Source organism: Lethenteron reissneri, chromosome 30 (genome assembly GCF_015708825.2).
Source record: "Lethenteron reissneri isolate LAM-NWPU_2019-01 chromosome 30, ASM1570882v1, whole genome shotgun sequence".
NCBI classification, from domain to species: Eukaryota; Metazoa; Chordata; class Hyperoartia; order Petromyzontiformes; family Petromyzontidae; genus Lethenteron; species Lethenteron reissneri.
In genome coordinates, this window is record NC_083808.1 from 14,994,813 (window position 1) to 15,018,168 (window position 23,356).

Sequence of the window (23,356 nt, forward strand, 5' to 3'; positions counted from 1 at the left end):
CTCTTTAATTATTTCGAAAAAATGTTTTTACTAATACTGTTGCATACATCTTCTTGGTTCTTTCGGTAAAGTCACGTAGAAGGGAAATAATAAAATAATAAAATAATAAAAAGAAAACCTAAAAAGAAAAATCTCACGACGTTTCGGCAACAACACAAGCAGCCATCCTCAGGTGAAGACAGAGCTGTCTGAAAGACAGCGCTCCAATGAACACTGCTTTATTTATTACACTGTTTTATTTGTATTATTTCCCTTCTACGTGACTTTACCAAAAACCAAGAAGATGAATCCCTGCAGTCACGAAAGCTTTAAATCGAAATATATTGATGTAGTTTAAATTTAGTTCTTTCACATCGGTTTATTGTATGATAGTGGGTGGTTGCAGTTCTTTAGCGTCAATATTTTAAATGCCTCTGTTGATATGTAAACTCTGACTTTAACATAGCCACTTCCGTGACCAGTTACATGCTAATTCCTCACGTTAACATCATGCTAATCTCCCAGTTACATGCTAATTTCTGACTATAACATCCTGCTAATTATCTCACATTAACACAGCTTATTCAATGCTAAATTCTTCTGTTGATATGTAAACTCCTTTGTCAAGGCGCTCTTTTCCTCCCACCCAGCTTAAAATACGCTGCCAAGCTTGGCAGTGTTCATTGGAGTGCTGTATTTCAGACAGCTCTGTCTTCACCTGAGGACGGCTGCTTGAGTTGTGGCCGAAACGTCGTGAGAATGTAATTTTATTAGGTAAATGTTTTATTATTTTATTATTTCCCTTCTACGTGACCTAAAGAACCAAGAAGATGAATCCCTGCAGTCACAAAGCTTTAAATCGAAATGTTGCATACGCTGTTGTTACTGATACCAACAATTTTTCATTTAGAACATAAACAGCTTTACTTATTTTATTTATAAAATGTACTTATGTATAATATAAGGTACACATGGGAGTCATCATATAAACAGGAATAGTATGTAACAATAAATAAGCCACAGGCTAACTCGATTAAACCGATGAATTACATTGATTGAGCACTCTACTAAAACGGAAGGAACCATAAAGCAATGTAACACCTAGTATTTCCCAGCCAATATAAATTAAATTGGCACGTACAAGTGTTTAACGTGCCAATTATAATTGTTTCACCTCACTGAGTATGTCAAAGAAGAATTCTCACAAACAAATTTAGACGTGATATTTGGTTTTAAACTGCATTAAACAGGACAAGATTAACTATAAGTCAGAATAACAATCCTGGAAGTATTTTCTGACTTTCTGGACTGTTATTCTGGTTGTGAGAATTGTTCTTCAGCTTGCCAGTGTCGGGTGGTGGAGGGGTCTTAACGACACATTTGGTCAGATCATTACTTGGTTCAATAAAAAAAAATATTATGAATCTTGTAATTATTTTATTTGTTTTTCATTAATTTAGGTTCCTGATGTTTCAGTTCCCATCTCAAAATGTCTACTTCAATTGTCCAATAATAAGCATAGCACCCATGTTACCCTTTTCTGGCCTAAAACCAAACGGCCATTCTATTCGTTAACATTTCCTCCAGTATCATTTTAAAATATATCAACAGATGTTCTAACTTCCTCCACAGTATTTTTTTCTAGGTCACTGCATCACCCTCCTACTTGTAGATCAGCATTAATACACTTCTTTTCCAATCTTCAATAAAGAGGATCTAAACCCTGACAACCCTTTACTCTCCCATTGCATTAGGCATCTCTACTGCGAGTCTTGATGGGCCACAGGCTTTTATCAATTACGTTTTTCCTGTAGTTACTCTAACTCGCTATTTGGTGATCGAATGTCATTCTTCCTTTGTTCCAATGTTGGCTACCGTATATTGTCTCTCCCCTTCTTATTTAAAAAAATATATACAATTATTGCAAAGTTTCTGAAATGAACAGCAGCAGAGCATCAACAGAAGCGTGGCAGATGTGGAAGAAGTGATTAGGCATCATAAAAAAAACACTTGATGTAGCTGGCACGTTAATTAAATCGATGCACATACAAAGCGCAGCAGCGGATGTAGTAGATGCAAATTGGGGAATCTGTCATTAGCTGATGCTAACATATGCCGCATTTCATCACAGTGTGAACTCTAACTTTTATTTCTACTTTATTTAGACACCTAACAATTGTTTTTAATGGTAACAGGTTAATTGTTGGCCCAACGTTTAATCGATTTCAAATACGTTTTCAAAGTCAATTTTCTCAAATAACGTTTATGTTAAATTAATTTTTCTCAACAACATTGGGCAGAAACAGGAAGAGCAGAGAGTAGGCATGTTAAGGAGAGAATAACCAATGGAAATGCATGCACTGGTTTATCTGCATTCTATCGTGTGGTGGCATGGTGCAGTTGAAAGCAGCTTACCAGGTGCTACTTGGAGTAGCAAGAAAGGCTGCATATGAATGGTCAGCCTTCCTGTAGGATAGCTCCCGACTATAACCTTCAAAGTAAAATATATAAAAAAAAACACAGATAATAATTAGGACATATGCAATGCAGCGAAATACTGACAAAAGCCTGCCCTTTAGCTGAAATAGATGACTTGGGTAAACCTGTGGTGACTGGCACGGCAAACGAGGGGTGTGGTGGAGGCAGCGTCTTGCAATCCTCCCTTGCCAGGGAACCCAAAAATTGGTAATGTATTGATATGTTTGATAATCACATTCATCAAATGTAAATCCCTATCATCATGATCACGATTCATTGGCAGATAGCCCGTAGGTGCCTACTGCACATTTCATAATTTGTTTCCTCTGTCTTGTGCCAATATGCTTAAGTAGTGCCACATCTTTCTGGCACCAAACTCTTATGTCATCATGAAGTCATTCTCTGTTAGGTCTTCCTCTGTTTCTGGTTCCTTCCATTTTTCTAAACAACACACTTTTATACTCTTTGATTCTTTCGGTAAAGTCACGCAGTTAGAAATAAAATAACATAAAATAAATTACGACGTTTCGATCGCTACACAAGCGGTCATCATCAGGCAAAAAAGGGCTTTATTTCTAACTGATTTGATTGCTTCTCCAAATGTTATTGAATCCTGCCATTACTCATTTTCCCTTCGCAAGCCTCGCTCTCATGTCTTTCGTACAGTCGTTGTCCCATGTCAGTAGACTTCCCAAGTATACAAATATCTTTACAAGTTTACATTCACAATTTTGCTGCTTTCTCATATGACTTCTTTCAAAATGTCCATCCTTCTGAACACCATCATCTGCCTTTTCCACGTTAATCCTCAGTCCTGCATCCTTAGGACACTGTTTCCTGCATCCTTAGGAACATTTTCCTACAGTACTACGCAGCTTTCTTCCATCAGATCTATGTCGTCCACATATGTCTCAGGCTATTTATTATTTCTTCTTGCACAGATATTACTGTGGCATTGTTCTGAATGGTATCCATCACTCTTTCCAAATATGTGAAGTTGTTTGGTGATAGTGGATCGCTCTGTCTCATAGCTATTATTGTTGGGGACCTTTCTCCTATTTGCTGTCCAAGCTATACTGACCTTTCACCTATATCCTGAAGAATCTGTCAGTCTATTCCCTAAACCCTATGATCTTAATTTTTTCCCACGTTATAACTTGCTTAGTCAAATATAATGCTTTCTGAAAATCTATGAAGCAGTTGTAAAACCAGCCTATTGTTTCTCTTTACTTTCTCTGCTCTCAACCTTAACTTTAAAATTAGCTGTACTGTGTTCCTATCTTTCTTACACCCTGCCTGTTCATCTGCTAAATATTCCTCAGTCTGCACTTTGAATTTATGTAATAGTATTATCATTAGTTGCTTCCCCATGTGGTTCATTAGTGCAATAGTTCTGTATTTTTTTACAACCGGCGAGATCAAGTATGGATTTTGTCCACTCCTTCAGTATTTTCCCTTCTCTCTATATTTGGATGCAAAGCTCGTGGATTTCTTTTATAAGTTCCTTCCCCTCAGCTTTTATTATTTTTCTGCCTATGCCATCCACTCCTGGACTTTTGTTTTGATTTTAATGTTGTATTGCCTTTTAGAATTCTTTGTACAAGATGTTATCATTTACATCACGCCTCGGTATAGTGGGGGTATCTTTTCTTGTTCATCCAGCAGCTCTTTGTTCTCTTGATCTGTATCTCTATACAAATCGCTACAATACTCAGTCCATCCCTTTTTTGTCTCTTCTTTGTCCATCAAGATCTTCTGTCTTTACTTTTTTATCACTGATTGCCACTTCATATTTGGGGGTTTTGACTAGTTTTTACACCTTGCTAGTCTTGTATTCTCCGGCATAGTATTCAATGTCGCTCCAAAAATTCCTGATTATCCTTTCTTTCCGATGTCCTTACCTCATTGCATAACGTTTTGTACTTAGTCGGTATCTCATCCGATTCCTTTATCTTTAGCCTTATTTTACTCTTTTCCTGTGCGAGTTCCAAGTTTTCTTAGTTATCCATTTTCTCTTGGGTTTTCTTCTAAGGGTATTGTTGCTTCTTTTCCATTAAATCTCGCTACAATTACCCTTGGAATAACCTGTCTATATCACAGTAACGATTCTTTGGCTTTTGCATTCAATATAAACCTTACCCATCCGGTGTGCAATTTTTATTCCCTTGACTAGATCACTTCATCCCTATTTTTCTCCCCCATTCCTGTCCATCTCATTTTTGCCAGTCCTAAGATGTTGTACCTGTATCTTTCAATTTCATTTCTTAGCAGCTTTAACTTGCCCTGTTGTCCATGGTGTTCTCACATTCCATGTCCCTACTGTGATCTCCTAATTCGCCATTATAAGCCTCTTCGTTGTTTTGGAATTGGCTGCTTTGTTTCACGAATGTATCCAACGGTAATTTATGATATTCTATAATACACCAAGACATCTCGGCTTCTGCGATGGCCCCCACGCCGTTCCTTCTATCCTTGATAAGATGAAATAATGCAAAAGCAAGATATCTGGGCTGCACACTGGCTGCTGAACTACAAGTCATCCATTTTTGGAGGCCACTCACCTTGTTTGAGGAACTCTATTGCCTCGTCTCTCCTATCGAGGCCAATTTTCTCCCACTCCTGGACTGAGTCCAAGTAAATGAGTGTCAGTGTAGTTGGAGCCATGAAAATCATGTTCTGTTCACCACATCCTAATGGAATCCGAATCAGATGTGATATGGATTTGGCATCGAGGCTGTTGGCCATAGTCTCTGCCAATTCATCTCCTGAAAAGTAAAAAAACAGAACCCATGGTTATTCAGGTTAATTCAGCCAGTGTTTTCCAACTGTAATTTTACTATTCGGGCAAAGTTGCTGGGTAGGCTGGTCCAGAACAACCTGGCTGTGGTCATCAGGTAAGCACCCAGTCAAGCACTGATGGAAACGATCTTAAAATATCTCTACTGGCTGCCACTGCACCAAATATATGTAGCATTTACATTTTAGACTGCGATTCCTGAACTGGAGTTAACAGAATTGGCTCCACTAGTTACATATTTAGTTTCCCTGGAAGGGCCCCGGGTACCAACGAGTGTCACGACGTGAACACTGATGCCTGGCTATCTCAAACCGCTTCGAACTCATTGCGTTTTAGGTAATGTCACCTGCTCTTCAAATTTACCGAGACTGGAAGTGCGACCGCAAAATCATCCATCACAGATTGTGCTTTCAGCATTGCAACGCCAGTCAGCTGGAACTTGGTCAGTTGGGACTTCCACCACTTACCAAGCGATCAACATCTGGTCTGACCAGCTTCAAAACAAACTCAAAACCAGCAGGTTCACTGGTTCGATTGGAAAATGACTGATGACAAGGCGATCACCTCTTTAAATTTCATGCTGTTGTATAAATATGGATTATTATACAAAAACATCTCAATATTTGGCACAGGCCAAAGTAATTGATAAGAGAAAAAGGTGCAATCCTATACTTGCTTGCTCATTCGTACCACTGCTTAGCGGAAGATATGCCACTATAGCGAACTCTAGAGGGTATTTGATCTATTCTTCCACGTTGGATTATGTCCAGTGTTCTAACAATCACACCACTTGTCGTGACAGTTCCCTTCGTTTCTCAGGTATGAAGGTAAACATGCTGTGTTTATAGCTCTGCACATTTCTAACCATGTGGCAATCTGGTAAACAGGCTTTTACTGGGTTTTTTTCATTTGGTTACTTGTAAAGCACGAAAACCATTGTAACAGCTCTAATAACAAGACACTTCAAGGGATTTTGGATGAAGTTCTTGATGTCAGCATTATTTATCTCAATGATGTTCATAGCACCATTAGCATAAACATTGGGGGGGAAACACTTCAGAAAACATCTTCACAGTTTCCAGCAACCTACTTTATGTACTGCCTCGAAAATAAGCTCTCGGAGCCCTATGATGCTGCCCATCAGGGCAGTGACATGGCCCAGTGGAAGTGCATTAGTCGTTTGTTGCAGAAATTTGTTGTTCGAAAACGGCAAACTGCCCTGGTAAATCTACAAAATGGCAGACTGCCCTTTGTCCACTTCACAGTGAACGTTAAAGATTATCTGACATTCAAAACAAGTAGGCCATTGTGTGCCGGCTTCAAGGTTCACATTTTCCTAAGTAACAAAAATTACACCGCAAATTACTCGTTTGGGATTACACATAGTAGCATCACCACCGACTATGAAAGTATTGCAAGGCGTGTCTGTGAAACATTGTACCTTTATAATAGCCATGCGCCATAAGAATAGTGCAAATACAAAATATTTTAAATTATGTTTAATTACTATAGCAAACCACACCTAGAAACAGCCTTGCATGAGCTGCAGCAGATACGAGTTATAGAAAGTGTGCATGGGAGAATGTTGTAAGTGGGTGGTGTCCTTCACTGTAACACTTATGATGTGGATTTGTATCATGTCCCTTTCTACTCACCTTTAACACTAATGAATGTTAAAACTTCAGAGTTGGGCACAATGTCCGGACTGATTTCATTTTTTATAAAGAATGTATCTCGCTCTTCTGCAAATGACATAGATTACAGTGTGAAAAGCAACCCTCACAAACACCATCCAGGTTGAGGCTGCAGATATTTTCACTCATGCAATAATCTATTTAGCAAATTACTGAATGGAAAGATGAACCTCCAACCTTTTGATGTACCTTACCTTACATCTGTACCTACTGCTTGGTCTTACAAAATACCTTCCGTTCATAGTTGACAAACATGCCTCACTAGTAATGTTTAATAAGGGGGAATCAAGCCTCTTGGTTCAACCCATAAATTGCCCAGATCATCCGCTTTAGAAACCCAGCTTGGAAGCGCTCTCTAAGCAAACAAATTTGGACTCACATTGGACAAACTATAAAGCCCTGAGGAACCACTGTACCTAATTTGTCTAGCAGCCCAAATACTGTAATTTTCAGGATACAACCTTGGATTCATAAGATGATCCAAACTTTTCTGGAAATCCATAAAGAACCTAAATGCAAAATCGATATTCCATATATTTAACTTTTCCATTATACTGTAGAGGCATCCATCCCTCCTCAATGAAAAGCTGCTCGTGTGTGCCACTCATCATAAAGGTGGCACTACAGACAGTCCTAACTATTACCACTATCTCAATCCTCTCCCCTGGCATCAAGTTATTTGAGAAGATTTTAAAATTGCAAATTACATCCCAGAATAAGCCCTCTTCCAATAGAGCACAGCCCCTTCAATACTCAATACTCTAGACCATACTGTCATTTTGCAAAAGGCTAAAATGCCAAATTTTTGGGGATTGTGCAATCAAATGGATTTACATCTACTTATTTGATCAATTTAAAATTGCCCCCATACATAATACATCATCTGAGAGTACCCCCATTACTAAGGGAGTACCTCAGAGCTCTGCTTGGTCCTATCCTGTTTTCTGTCCCCCTGCATATCCGGAAAGACATCACTGGGTTGTCTTCAACCTTAACATCCTCTTAAACAAAGCCGCCAATTACCTAAAGGACCACTTAGTTCATCTAACTTTCTCCTACAGCCCTGAGAAGTGCCTCCTTATTTCAATGAAACATTGCATCTGCTAAAACGTTGGTAGATTTCTGGAATACCCTTGCCGATCATCAACAGCTTTTTTCCCTCTCTTCTCTCCTCCTCTTTATTTTCCTGTTAGACCAAAACAGAGACCATACTTTTCAAATGTGCCTAACTTTTTTTCTGGCACCTCTGGTTCCCACATGTATTCACTGGTTTTTATTGCATGTTTAAGTTAAGACTATTAAATACCTCGCTTATTAGTTGTGTGATATTATTTAAAGACCCTGTTGTCATTCTCTGCAATATTGATGTTGTTTGTATTTGTTTTGTTCTTGCTGTGCTCACACACCACGGATCTCCTTTGTAAAAACCACGACTGTGAAACGACTGCAGACTGTGCCTGTGAAAGACATTGCCTTCATAATGGCCCTGCACTATAAGAATGATTTGTATATCATAATGTACACAATTATTGTTATGAATAATTATTGCAGCGCATGAATACAAGTGTAATGCGGGCGTAAATGGGCGGGGCGGATATGACGATCCGAGAGGGAGGAGTCAGGGTGACGTGGGGGAGAAGTTATAGCGGGGAGACAGGAAGCTATCTGGGTCAGTCGGGGGAGTGAAGGGTGGTGAACACGTTGGGTGGTCGCCGTGCCTCAGCCTGGTGGCTGAGGGGCTCATGACGGCGCCAGCCAGCGGGGTGGAAGAGAGAGTGGAGGATTGAGGTTGGAGATGGCGAGATAGCCACAGAGGCCACGAAGGGCTGAGGTAGGAAGTGGCGAGATAGCCACAGAGGCCACGAAGGGCTGAGGTAGGAAATGGCGAGATAGCCATAGAGGCCACGAAGGGCTGACATTGGGAGGTGGCGAGATCGCCACGCACGGAGGAACAGGGAGCAGCGATGGAGCTGCTGGGGGAGCAGCCAGAGGGCTGTACCAAGAGCCTGCAGCGGAACTGCAGGAGCGTGGAAGGCTACGGGAGCGAAGGCAGATGTGGGGCTGCCAGGGAGAGAGTCTCAGGAGGAGTGCCGTGTGGGAAGGAGAACGCGAACCCCAAATAAAGGACACGGAGTCAGCGAGAAGCGTCTGAGTCCTTTTATTACACATGTGTTCTTGCATTATAAGGAGGACTGCACTTGTCTTTCAAATGTTTAAGCAGTATTTAGGAAAAAAAATCCTGTGATTTTGAGATACGCTTCTTGTATTTGAATTTACAATAATTGTAAACATCTGCTTTGACAAACCTATATGGCATATGTTAAGTGTAAATGTTGCGATCTATACTCACCAACGTGAACAATTCTTGATTCAGACAGGATATCTCTTACACCTTCTGGCTAAAATAATACAAATTTGAAAAAAAATCACTTACATTTCTCGTGAAATGTACGTGTAATTCATCTTGTTATTTTATTCTGCTTGTTTACCCAGGAAAGCCTGAGGGGGCATTGGTTCAGAAACGTGCACCGTTGTTTCAACTGCTGCACCGGGAGATTAAACCCCACCGGCGACTGCTGGATTGCAAGTCTGGTATTGTCACTGTTACACAGCTGTGACAGCCCTCTTCCTGTTTCACTTAAACTAGCAATGCACACATTCTTTGGTCATGACCAGGCATCCCTCCCTCCAGCCAGCCAGAAATTATGTTTTATAATATATAAGTATATGAAAGGTAAATTAGTTATGTTTACTACTCTGTCACCGTCTAATATGTTGTGCAGCAGATTGCATGAGTGCGATCCACACCGAGTTAGAAAAATGTTCATTGATATCATCGAGGAAGAAAATGTGTCGTGTGAATTACCGCCACACGCAGAACTTTTTGGACACCGTCGCCAAAAGTGCGGCCATACACACGGGATCGAATAGATATCTGATGCTCTCCGATTTTCAGCGGCACAATGGGAAATGACACCACCATAGCACCTTTTGCCTTCACTGTGACAAAAGAAAAATATAGCAAACACACTCAGATACACAACACTGGGCAGAGGCCTGGCCCAGTGGTAGCACGTTCACTGCTTTCATAAACGATATCATGAATCAATCGATTTCTCGGTCACTCCATGTATTGAATTGACCAAATTTGTGTAGTTAAGACCCTACACCACCTGATACAGCCAAACAAATAAAATTGCCAAGTGAATAACTGTTTAGTAATGTGCCAATTGTTATTGCCTCAGATCAAACCGGTACATTGAAGAACAATTCTCAGAACCACCTTTAGGAATTAAAAAATCAATGTATTTACTTTAACACTTGATCTTGTGTACACGTACGAACATGTGTAGAAGCCAATATCACAAATAAATACATGTCCACACACCTCTGGATTTCTGACTGGGCTTCGCCCCGGATTTTGATGTGCTGCAAATTGACTCAACAATATCCATTTCTGTTAAAATCTATGTGGCACAAGAAATACAGAAATTAATTCACAGATCATACCCTGAAGAAACACAAATACGTTGATTAAAACATGGTACACCTTGAGCAAACAAAAAGCATAGCGGTGCAAAAGCAAAGCACATGGACCCACAACGAACTGCGTACCTCTGTATTATTTTAACAGAAAATAAGACATTACGGCACAAAAACAAACACGACACAGCACGAGCCTTTCGCCAGGAACCTGCCAGTACAGGAAAATATAATTAATCCACTTATTTACTCAGTAAAGCCTGTCTGAGTCTCAAGACTCATTCCAGAAGGTCCTGCAAAGTTTACGCAATATGGATGGTTTCTATGTGATATCCCGATTTGAGTAATTTCAGGGTTTTTTTTCTTCTTCTAATTTAGCTAATTTTAACCATGACACCAGCACACTATGGCCAACACTTTTCAAATAACATCACAGGATCTTTACATTCCACTATAATACACTTGCCGTAATAACCAAGATGGTATGCAGGAATTGAACTGGGAACCTGAGCAACAAGTGGCAAACACGCTACCGCTGGGCTGTTTCACCGGATAAGAGGCCTCCTGAAGGAACTTTAGAATTCTAATTAATTATGTGATGTCATCTTCCAGATATGCTCTGACACAAAGTGACCAAGTATTTGCTTTGACAGTTCTGAATATAAGTTTTCATCTTATTGCAAGACAGCTGTGGCACAGTTAGAATATGCATTTAAGTGGACAAATATTTTAAAATATAACAAATCAATACATTAAAGCTTTGACACACAACCTCAAATATTGAAGCAATATATTCCATTTTGGGATATACCAATATATAGTTTTGGGTGTTAAGAGTTGCTTCTTCCTGAATATTGTGCCCAGATAATGAACCTACATTTATTGAAGCCACTCTGAGCAAACGAAATTCGTATCTGACCCATGCTATGTTAAAGATGTCTGGTTATGGTCAGTGTCAAAGAGTATACTAAATACCCTTTAGAGCTCGCTCTAGTGTAGGCACTTAAACCAGCAGTGGTATCAGCAAGCCAATAATTGCAGGGCTGCACCTTTAACTATTAACTGTGAAATGAAGGTGAATGTACCACACAGTGGCTTAGGCTGCTGTGCAGTTTGTAGATTCGTACGTACAATCAGTGCATTCATTACTAACATTCTGCTGACGTCGGTTACAAGGTGCTGACCTAGAATCCCAGTTGTGGTTAAGTAGCACGCTAGCAACTCCCACTTGTGTACCTGCCCAGAAGCTCAATCTAGATATCTAGGTTCACAGCAAACATATGACCACTACACCACTTCCCTTATAGGATCAAGGGGGCTGAATGTTTCTCTTCTTAAGATATTGTGTGTGGACTTCTGGTGATGTCATGGCCAAGCGAGGGGCGCTTAAACGAACCTGTCTAACCCCTACTATAGTAAATAACCCTACAAGTCCAGCATACCACCTCTTTTACTCATCAACTGTGATCTTTTTTCGTAGTCTTAAGAGCTTCGAACAGGTTTGTTTTTACAAAAATAATTCTGCCTTCTGGGGCATTCTGTTAACCCTCTAGGCCTAGGGCCTTTTTGTGTGTAGTTGGAGCCTATTGTGGTGAGGCGAGATGGATTTCCCTCTCCCATAACTTCATGCCTTTGGTGGAAAGGACCCCCGGGAAAAAATCCAAGGCTTCGTCCTCCCCAGTCATATTGAAGTGAGAGACTGCCCAGATAGGAATCCGAGAGCTGCTGCAAACCCTCCTGTAAAAAATGGAGCGGCAAGCTTGGCAAACTGAGGAAAACACAGCTCTCCTCCGGGTCCTGAAAGAGAGGATAAGCGGGATCTGCGAAAGGGTGAAGAGGCAGGAGACCATTATGATGACCCTGGGATCTTCACTTAAGGAATAAAGCAAGGTGGCTAAAATGCACAAAGCCAGACTGTCAGATCTCTCGGAAACCTACAACTGGACGCCAAGGGACGGGAGTGTCAACTCAATGCCTTATGGAGAGAATTGAGGACAACTCTTACCAGGGAGCCCTTATCTATGTTCTGAAACATCTACCTGAATCACTACGATCGCGGAATCTTTGGACACACAGCCTGTTAAGCTGCAGTGGATTGTTAAAGGCTACGGGGTTGGAAAGAGAGCCAGAAGAAATTTGATGGCGACCAACAACTCGAGAACTCGCGTCCTGCTGATCCTGTTCACGACCCACCACGGCGCCACTGAGGCATTAAAGGGGGCGAGGATGGCAAGAGGAAAGGGCACTTCACTTGAGGGTAATCGGGTCTTTATCATGCCCGACTTAAATGCCGCTGCACAGGGACCTGGTGGGGAGAGCTGGGATATGCTCCCAGCTGCTCTACCCAGTGAAGCTGTGACTCCACGTCAAGGGAGAAGGCTTGACTTCCTGACATGGGGCGAGGTGATGGGAAACAAGGAGGTGCAGGAGTTTCGGCAGGGCCTGAAAGGGAATGGAGGACAACTGGTGATCAGGAGGCCTTTTAAGGGCCGGGGTCGAGCATGGACCAGTGGTCGAGACCCAAACTTTGGCTAGGTCGGGTCAGTTAGCCTCACCTAGGGCACCCTTAACCGGAGGATCCAGAGCCCATAGCCCCAGTGATAGGGCATGTCAGCCCGGAGGCTATACCTCCCCAGGTAGTGGGAGTAAAGGGAGGCCTTTCTGTTAAGAGTTACAATAAACCGTGTTGCCTCTAAAGACAACGTCTCCCATCTCCGTGGAACCCACTACATTTGCAGAGAGCATCAGGATGAGTCAGCAGATCTCGGGAGTAAGGTACGGCACAGCAAAAAACAAACTTAACCTGATCACAATTACACATTTGGAGGCCTCAATCCCTGCCTTTCTGGCCTAAGCCTTAGTAAGGGAATACAGAGGTGCTTCAGGATACAAATTAATTGTAACTAAATCGGAGTTGATGCCCTATCACCTTGTCCCCCAAGCCCCCAGAGGGATTGGTACCCTTCAATTGGACGCCAGCTCACATCAAATACCTCGGCGTTGATTCCTTCCTCTTTGGCGCTGCTTTTCTGGAAGAATTCCCCCCCCCCCCCACCCTTGCTCCAGGAGATTGGTGATTCCCTGTCCACGTGGGCAGATGTCTACATCTTTCTTTATAATAGGATGCATCTGATTAAGATGCTGATTCTCCTTAAACTCATTTTTTACCTGCAGATGGTTCCTCCCAACATTCCAAGGCCTTTTTTAAAGCACTCCATTCCCAAATCTCATCTTTCATCTGGAATCGAAAACTGTGCGGCAAAGGAAGGCGGCCTGGATCTATTTGATTTTCTGAAATGTTATAGGGTAGTAGCTCTGCAAAGCATAAAACGCTGGTTCGACCCTACAAAAGCCAAGACTGGTAAACGGTGGGAAGAGGAATCCGTAAGCGCATGCTCTCTCGCTGGCTTTTCCCTAGCTTTGGCAAGAGACAAGCCTAAGGGGATTAAGCCGGTGTGGGCAGTCATTGTGATGCTATGGATATGTCGAGATAGGTGCATCTCTTTCCAGGTTCCTCTCCATAGAAGATCCTCACTGTGGGGAAACCCAACACTGAAAGTGGGGGGTAAAGAGATTAGGTGGGCTATTTTGGATGAATTCGGAAATAGTTGGAGATCTCCGGGCCAGGTTGGGTAGTGTGTTGTCTTTTAATCAGGTGCAGGGCAAGTACAATATTCTACGGTTGCACTTTTTTAGAAATTTTCTGATTAGAGACGCCATCACAAAAGCCCCAGGTAAAAACCTGAATGCTTCGTTGCACCCAATCACAGATTGGTTGGAAATACCAAAAACTAAATATAGGTTAGCAGAGCCTTATTGTCTAATGGATGATGAGAGTGCACTTACCAGACTTATTACTAGGAAACTTTGTAGCCTGCTAATGCCTTACGTTATCCCCCAACAAGACAATTGGACCCAAATCTGGCGACCTAAAATTGGCCCAAGAGCATTAACGTTGAGGCGTATCCAGTTTAAATGTATGGTGCTTACATGACCAATGAGAGAAGAGCAAAATTCGTGGACATTTCCCCTGGGATTGCCCCAGATGTCCTCCGGGCATGGTCCGATCGTCTTTCCACACCTTCTGGCTATGTTCAGACATAATTAAACTTTATAGGGACATTATTAACATGTTCAATAAGATCTGTGGCACCAATTTCTCCTCTTCAGTCGAAATCAATCTGAAACCTGCCGCTGTCGAAACATCAGCATGCCGCCTTATTACAAACCATCAACGTTACGGCCAGGAAGTACATTTTTGACAATTGGAAAGACTATGAACTCCCCTCATGGATACAATGGCATGATACTTAAGTGAAAAGCTTAAAACCGAAGAGTGAGAGTTTAAAGCAGATGGTCCCCACTTTTACAGAGCCTAAATGAGGCACATGCAGGGAAAAAGGTTTGGTGGAGGGGATTGGTGTCCTTGTGGGACTGACCCCCATTTCTGGAAACTAGCAGGAGCGTATTATAGCTCAGAGGGACGTAAGTTTACAAGCTCACAAGTCACATGTTAATTATTTAACTTGTGTTTTGTTACATGCCTTTCCCTTTTCCCCCCCTGCGTCTCCATCCCCACCCCCTCTCTCTCACACCCCCCTTCTTCCCTTTTATGTCTGTTATCTTCTTCCCCCATATAAACTTTCACTTATCTGGTAGAGGCTCCCCACCTAGGTGGGACAGTGAGCCTGATCTCACCCTCTTCACCAAACCCTGGTGCATCTATCTCAGGCTTTTGTTGGCGGAATTTATGTTCCCCCATTCTTGTACTGTGATCGGTGCTTCGTACCGGGCTCACATTGAATTGAAATAAAACAAAATATATTGTGTATGTGTGGGTAGTGCTGACCGTTAAGGATTCTTCCATGTAGTTATACAGAATGACCCGTATTTCCGTTTGCTCGCCTCGTTTCACCGAGTAGGGCAAGTGAAGTTTGATGAAGAAATCTTTGGTAGAAACCAATAACAATGGGTCCGCCAGACACACTCCTAAAACCACATAAACACGCACAGTGCAGATGACCCCGAAAACAAGCTGTCAGAAATATGTATGCGTGGTATACCATGCACATTATAATGATAAATATTTGTGTTTTATTGAGCACCCCTTAATGTGGAGTGTCTCAAAGTGCTTTACATTCACATCAGAGACTTACATCTCAAATTTTGACAAGGGCGGTTAGCCCTGTGTGGCTTTAGTCTGCTATTAGAGGGGTATTATTTCCACGTGTAATCCCAATTGAGTAAGTTGCAGTGTAATTTTTAGTACTTGGTAAATTTGAACCGTGATGCCAACACACAATAGTCTACTCATTTTAGAATGTGGTTACGGGAACTCAACGCCCTAGTGAAGCAAACAGCATGTAATACATGATTATTTCACCCCCTTGCCTGCCAGATTGGAACCACAAACTACTACAACAAGTGGTAAATGCGCTACTGCTGGGTCATGTCAATGGGTCACATGCGTCGACAAGCCCACTATCATGCCACATCCGGGCTGCACCCCCAAACATGCCGTGGTTATGCCCATCCTCCTGCTACAGTTCACCAGTCTCAGACAGCAACCGCTCGTGTAGAGCGAACCCGGCGTGAGGGAAAAAGTCTGTCAGAAAATGAAAGGTTAAGGCCACGGCTCTGCTAAGGCTTAGCTCTAGCTCAAATGAGCTGGCTCAAAGCCATGCTTAACTTGATTTTGTTAAGCTAAGCCACATGATTTGCTGAGCTGCTCATGTGTCTCTGAAAGCAACTCAGTGGCTCATGTCTGAGCTGAACCATTGGAAGGCAAGCCAGAGCTGCAACTAAGAATTAAGACCTCAGTCTGAATTTTTACTTGTACAGTTGGCTTCATAATTTAGCTCAATTTGGCCCAAAATAATATGAATGAGCACACAAAGGAATACACGTACCTCTAGTTTTAGAGATGCTTATGGCCTGCATGTTCCAGGTGGTTATAGTATCTGGTAATTGTAATCTAATCTGAGGATGTTTTCTAAAAATAAAAGACAGTGGATAAGTTATTTACACAGTCTATATAACGTCTTCATTAGAGAGATAATTTGGGTCATTTTAGATTCCAAATTTGGATTCATTCAGAACTTATAAACATGGTGGTAAAGTTACTATGATTCACAATAACATTTTGAGTAAGGTGATATAATGATCTGACCAAATTGTGTCATTAAGACCCTCCACCACCAAACAAAGCCTCATAGTCACGTGCACAAGCGTTCAATTATGTTTCATTTATTATAGTTTCTGATTACAGTGTAAGTTGCATAACAATTCTCAGACCCAAAGTTAGCAGTGATATATGCAACAATTTGTTTTAAGCTGCGCCAATCATCTTCAGGTCAGAAACTAGGAATTCAGAATAACCACATCACCTGAGATGGCCTCTTAAATATATATATATATCATAACTTCACAGGAACATCCAATTAAATGTAAACTGAACATTATCCACAAGAAATTAATGAATTATAGTTTTATTCCAATTCATCTAGGTCAATAATTTCCATTATATGTGTAGTGAGTTCAACTGAGTCGCAGACGTTGTCTTGGGAGCAACACTTTTTTTTAACTAACAACACAGCATAACGTCACCTACACTCGGGTGGTGACCGCCCATCTCACCACGCTACGGGAGCACTAGACACGGTCCCGCTATCCTGGTCCGGACCACGAGCTGGGTCCCAGACCACGTGGCTAGAGGCTTCTTCAACCCGACACGGATCTTCCCTTCACCAACAGGCAAGAACCCCAGGGCTGGCTCCGCCTCTCGCCCCGTCCATCTTCTCGATGTCTCTAGCTCTTTCCCCAAGGCTCCCCGAGAGCTCTTCTATACCACATGACCATCCATTGGGCCCCCTCCACCGGTGGCCCCCCCCTCCAATATCATCCAGTCACATGTCGGCAGGTCAACCAGCGTATCACGACCCAACGTAATCCTGGCTGGCTGACACTCTCTCTCACTCCCTCACCAGGAGCCCGCACCGCACACTGTCCGTGGTGTCCCCGTGCTAACCAGAGCTAAACCAAGCCCCCCGCTAGGACTGGTACTGCGCCCAGTATCCAGGCTGCACATAATGACAACATAATATCCGCCGTGGCCTCGCAGGTCCGGCACCACACAGTGACATTCCCAGTCACTACATATGTATTATTCATTGTAACTCCTCGACCTACGTTTTGAGGCAAGGCGAGACTTACCCGTTTGCAGGAATTTTGTATTTATTCCAACCCCAGCTTTGAGGAAAGTATGACCTCATATTAACTTCATCTTCATTCATCAAGTCCAATTCCATAAAATCATCTGAAAATAAAAGCAAGTAATGTCATATTCTTTACACATTTAAAGTACAAGAACACGTACAAATGTTAAGTACAATTTACAACTACGATGGTCAAATTCATGAAACAAACAGACAGACATCATTCTATCTTTCAAACAAGCACTGAAAATAGACAAAACTCTTTTTGGGGAAAAATACTAAGTTTAATGACAAAAAGCCTAACGTCACAATGTAAATTTCACTTGAACAGGGAAAGAAAGCTGAAATTAACATCTATATGTTGAAAATATTCCAATCCAATGCCTGCATCTACTACTATTTTTATTTTATCAGATAAGGTGTATATAGCTCTTTTTCAGAAGCGACCTGGCCACAAATGACCATTCACAAAGTGTCTCATCATATAGAAATGTATAGCAGCCAAATACTCTAAAAGCATGTTTCTAAATTTGGAGGGAAAAACTGGAGGGCCCAGAGATAAATCCACACGATCAAGGGGAGAACATGCAAACTCCAAATATACAGGCATCAGGATTTTAATCAAACCCACGACCTCCTTTATACCAGGTGAGGTAGTTAACATCCTGCCACTATGGCATATAGCAACACCTCAGTGAGTCTCAAGACTCTTTCAAAAGGGTCCTGCCAAGTTTTAGTAGTTGGGCAATGTTGCTGCTGTGTGTATACAAAATGAGTAATTTGTGGGTACATTTTTAGCATTCGGATGTTTTGGCCAATAGCAGTTACAATGTATGTGTTTTAGCTATGGGAGGAAACCGGAGAACTGGGAGAAACCCATGTAGACCAGGGTGAAAACACACAAACTCCACGCACTCACTTTCACACTGCACAACAGGGTGGGAACATAAAAACTCCACGCACTCACTTTCACTCTGCACAAAAGGGGGAGAACATACAAACTCCACTCACACACTTTCAGTCTGCAGAACAGGGTAAGAACATTAAAACTCCATTCACACAATTTCACTCTGTAGAACAGGGGGAAAATATATAAACTTCACATGACACAATCACTGCAGAACCACTGCCAACACAGCAGCAGCACCCCAATTCGTCTTGCATGATATGTGTTCTAGGTTTACATGGATCAACCAATAATGCAGATCATTGAGTGTTGACTATTAAAAAAAATAAGTTTCAAGCTTATAATTGAACAATGATAAGAGAACGAGTTTCTACCTCACTGCACTTGATGAATTAACGGCAAAGCAGTCAGGGTGACTGATGATGCTACACCCACTGTGCACCCACCGACTCACTCCAGCCACTCGCCCACCGATGGTCAGTCACCTCCTTATCACTCTTCGATCGCTGCTACCATGATAGATGTTCCCATGAAGTTCGCCCATTTATTCCTCCACCCATGTTGAGGACTCGGTCTACCAGACTGACCGTTTTCTATCATCCACACTGTGTTCAACCACCACACTGCAGATCACAACACGCTCACTCACCACACTTCAGGTCACAACACTGCTCTTTCTGCTTTTACCCTCGCACTGCTCCATTTGGAATTCCTTCAAATCTTTATATTTCGAATCAGTTATAATCTTGCTCAATACGAAAAGAAACATGTTTGTGAACTATTTTCTATTACAACTTTGGTAGTGCTTTTAGGGGCCAGCTGTTTAAGGTTTTTGGCATTTGGATCTGGGCTCAGTAAACTTTTTTTAAGTGCTCATAGAGTATACTAGTGTTCTTGAAACTGTCACTAAAATGTGCAATGGAAGCCGGCGTGTTTTGGCATGCGTGGATCTTACTCCGCCTCAAAACGGTCTGGGCACCGATGCTTTCGGATTTCCTGTACTCTTCTGCTTTCTTGCAACACTGAAGAAAGGCATCAACACATTCCTTTGGGCCTGTGACATGCTTCAGCCGTTCTTCACATCCCTGGCCAGTGGGGCTCATCTTCAAACCATCCACGCAGCATTTGCGAAATTCTTGAGTGTATTTTTCCGCTAGAAAAATGTTAAGTTACAATTACAAGCATGCAATGGAGTTTTTAGGTTTTAGGCACAGCCCTGAAATTGTATACTGATGTTCGCTGATGGAAAGACCTCCATTTGACAGAGCTCTAGAGAGACCCTCAAGAGGATATGTTGGCCTACTCTTCCACACTAACCAGGCATGTTTAAATAATATTACACATTGATATTATTACTCGTGAACATTTTAAAAGTATTTTGGAAGAAACCTGCAATTTGTTTGGCATGCTGACTTGCACTGCTTGGCAGTATAATGTCTGGAAGTGGGCATGGTAATAAAGTGTTTGGGTTCAAACAATAACATTACTCACGATTATCCACATATATACAGAATCGTATATCGAAAATGCCACATTACACTGCATTATTATGTATGACTATTATGCTTTATTGCCCAGGCCAACCTCATTGAGTCCCAAGACTCATTTCAGGTATACCAGCCACTTCACCTAATTTTAAATATGGTTTTCTCCCCACCCCTCCTTGCTGCGAAGTCATTAAAATTGTTGTCCTGGTGAAAAATGCATCTCATACCTTCCCTCCTGATCTGCAACATTGAGAGCTGTCTTCGTTTTCTTGAGGGCACTTTTGGGCACCCGATTTCTGCATAGAAGCATTTCAAAGAGAATGTAATTATACAGTAAAACACTTTCATTGTGTAATATTGTGACATTCCACATGTGTTAATTAGAACGTAAATTTTAATTTTTTTAAAACATTGTCAATGTTCACATTATGAAGCTACATTTCAAACCTTGGGAACTGCAAAGAGCACGTTTAATACATTGTAATGTAATGCCACCCAACACGTCATACACCAAAAGCCACCAACCAGTTTGGGGAATCTTCTTATTCGCCTGGCTGATGTTGATTAAGAGCAACAACTATAATTTTACACTGAGGTGCTTGAGCCAGATAAATGCGTCAGAAGTAGCAGAGTATATTGCAGTGATGATGCCTCCTTTGTATTTGTGAATAGAACATTGAGTCAATATATATTGAATGGTCTGTTCTGGGTGATCCCAGTCACACACAGGAAAGTTTTTAACTTTCCATTTGTGCATCAAGTATCCGCACCTTCTGCCATGTTTTGTGCAGAGGATGCAGTTTCTGGTTTGTGGCTCAGAAGATTTGCGGAAGTCAAGGATCTTCTGCATGCCGTCTTTCAAGAGAACTCCATTCGGCTTTCCAAGCATCATCACGGTTGAAGGTTTAGCACCTTGCATAACTTCAGACGGTGGTGAGGGATGTTTTTAAGATCTTGGTTGATAGGGAGACCTATGTTATCCACATTTCTCTAGAATTCCCAGAGGGTTGTGGCATCGCGGGGAATAAATGGGGAAGTGATGAATGACAAGACGAAAAGCCAGAGTCTTGGGATCGACTTGAGGCTTCCAGTGATGCACAATCGCATTGCAGTGTTCAGTTGGACATCATAAAGTTGAGTGTGGTTACTTCTGATCCAAATCGGTGCTGCACAAGATTCAGCTACGCAGTACACAAGGGCCTTTGCTATTGTCTGTAGCACCGATGCAGATGCTCCTCAGCTTGTGTTTGCCAGTTTCTGGACCAGGTTGACCCGACGTACAGTCCAGATTCACTCCTCGATAGTGGGGTCATGTTGCACAGTATTTAGGGTATATTTATAGTATGATACCCTATCAATATACAAAGCAGTGACCATTGCTTTTTGTGGTTTTGACTTGAGCCTCAATTTTTGAAAATAACCCTACATGGACTCTATGTAATTTAAGGTGGCTGCTTGTGCTGTCAGGGTAAGGTCATCCATACATGCAAATTTGCACTACTTTGGTGGCAGCATGTCACTCGTATAGACACTGCAGAGCATTTGCATGAGTACTGAGCCTTGTGGCAGTCTGTTTACTGTCACCGAAATGATGGTCCTATGTTAGCCATTGGGGAATTTAAGGAGTATTTTGCAGGAGGCATAAAGCACAATTTCGCTTTGATCTTTGGAAACTATGGCAATGTCTGGGTTGTAGTCATATTTACAGTGAGCCGAGTTAGACAGTTGCTCGCTCTTTGTTATCGAAGACCGGTTGCAGATCTACGGCAGACGTCCAGTCTTTGAGGTCTTTTCCATCGGCTTAATTTTCTCTATAGTCCCACAGATTGTGGTGGCTGTTAAAGTCACCAATGTATAGACCCTCAATGTTGAATTTGAGGACCTATCTGAAAGTGTGTTTGGGGCCCTGGAAAAGAAGGCTGTTATGGTGGCTTGAGTTGTTGTTGCTCCAGAAACCGGGAGATCGTTGAATCAATGTTTGGCCACCGGGTTGATGGAATGAGTCGTGATTTCTCACTTAACAGAGTGGGCGGAGGGAAGGCTGTCATCTTCCACTCCAATGATTATACTCAACTCCCAGTTATTCTTCATGGCATGTCCACACATTCACATGGTATGACTTCACTTTAAAATGGTAGGATAAAACCATCAGCATGCAAGACGGGCCGATCAATTCAGCATCACAGCACAAGTCGCCAGCACAGTGGTGTGCAAGATGGTTCAGCCATTGAAATTACCAATCAATTATTTCCTGGCCCACTAATAAAAAAATATTGAAAACATGAATAGACTAAAATGTTTATTCCACAGAATATCCCATTTATCCAATTACCCCGCTAGTTATCCAGGGATATCTGCGGTACATAAGTAACAAGAACACCCATCATACTCATACTAAACAGAGGAACAGGCAACATCAGAACAAAATGTGTTGGATATAAAGGTAAAATAACGTGTAAATAACAAATGTTTACCAAATTAGCAATATAAACTGGCATATTGCATCAAAAATATAAATACAGTACAGGCATACCTCCCCAAACGTGTGTTTCAGCTATACACTTACTCAATGAGATCTGTTTTCCGGAACACGCGGTGATGTTTCGACTTTACAAGGTTTGACCCGTCAAAAATAAGTGCCTGGTGCATTAGTACTGTACACTGTACTATATATGATGGGGATTAATATCTTGTCACTATCGTCCCTCCCTAACACGCATGTTTTCTAAACATTTTTAACAAGACCCCTTTAAACGTAAGAGTAGTGATTGTAGTGAGAAAAATAAAATAAAATGTATGATTTTACTACAGAAAGAGCTGTTGTTAGGCTTGCGAGAAGTGAGAGTGCTGCAGCCATTGGAAGGTAATTTGGCGTGAATGAATCAACTGTGATAACGATTAAGAAATCAGAGGACAAGATAAGGGCCAGTGTTTCTACTGGCACCCCAGCGAGTGCTAAAGTGTATTTTGTTGTTCGACGTGATTTATTAATAGAGAAAATGAAAAGAACCTTCAATTTGTGGATAAAATATCAGACACAATGTGCCTCTCAATGGTGCAGTGGTAAAGTAGAAGCCTAGCCACCTGCATGAATATTTTTTGAAATAAATTAAAAATGAAAGGGTAATAGTACCTCTAAATTCGGGGCCAGTAGACAGGTTTGAGAATAAAGAGAACAAGGTTTGAGAATAAAAAAAGATTCGTCCTACGTAATGTGAAGTTACTTGGGGAATCTGCATCGGCTGACTATGAGGCCACACAGAACATCCCAAACGATGATAATTGGTTCTTTACCCTTCTATCTGGCAACAAAACTG

At 41.7% G+C, this 23,356-nt stretch overlaps 1 protein-coding gene across 1 annotated transcript in view; it reads right to left on the reverse strand.

Moving 5' to 3' along the window:
- Positions 1–23,356, reverse strand: part of LOC133349575 (complement C3-like) — a 161,958-nt gene that overhangs the window by 63,664 nt on the left and 74,938 nt on the right. Inside the window, exons 16-26 of the mRNA XM_061563145.1 lie at positions 20,267–20,335; positions 19,508–19,705; positions 17,644–17,746; positions 16,341–16,423; positions 15,281–15,420; positions 10,337–10,415; positions 9,815–9,948; positions 9,299–9,347; positions 6,910–6,996; positions 5,019–5,222; positions 2,395–2,470 (exon numbers count right to left, since the gene is read on the reverse strand). Of these exons, the coding sequence (XP_061419129.1) occupies positions 2,395–2,470; positions 5,019–5,222; positions 6,910–6,996; positions 9,299–9,347; positions 9,815–9,948; positions 10,337–10,415; positions 15,281–15,420; positions 16,341–16,423; positions 17,644–17,746; positions 19,508–19,705; positions 20,267–20,335 (1,222 nt within the window). The remainder of the gene's footprint in view (positions 1–2,394; positions 2,471–5,018; positions 5,223–6,909; positions 6,997–9,298; positions 9,348–9,814; positions 9,949–10,336; positions 10,416–15,280; positions 15,421–16,340; positions 16,424–17,643; positions 17,747–19,507; positions 19,706–20,266; positions 20,336–23,356) is intronic.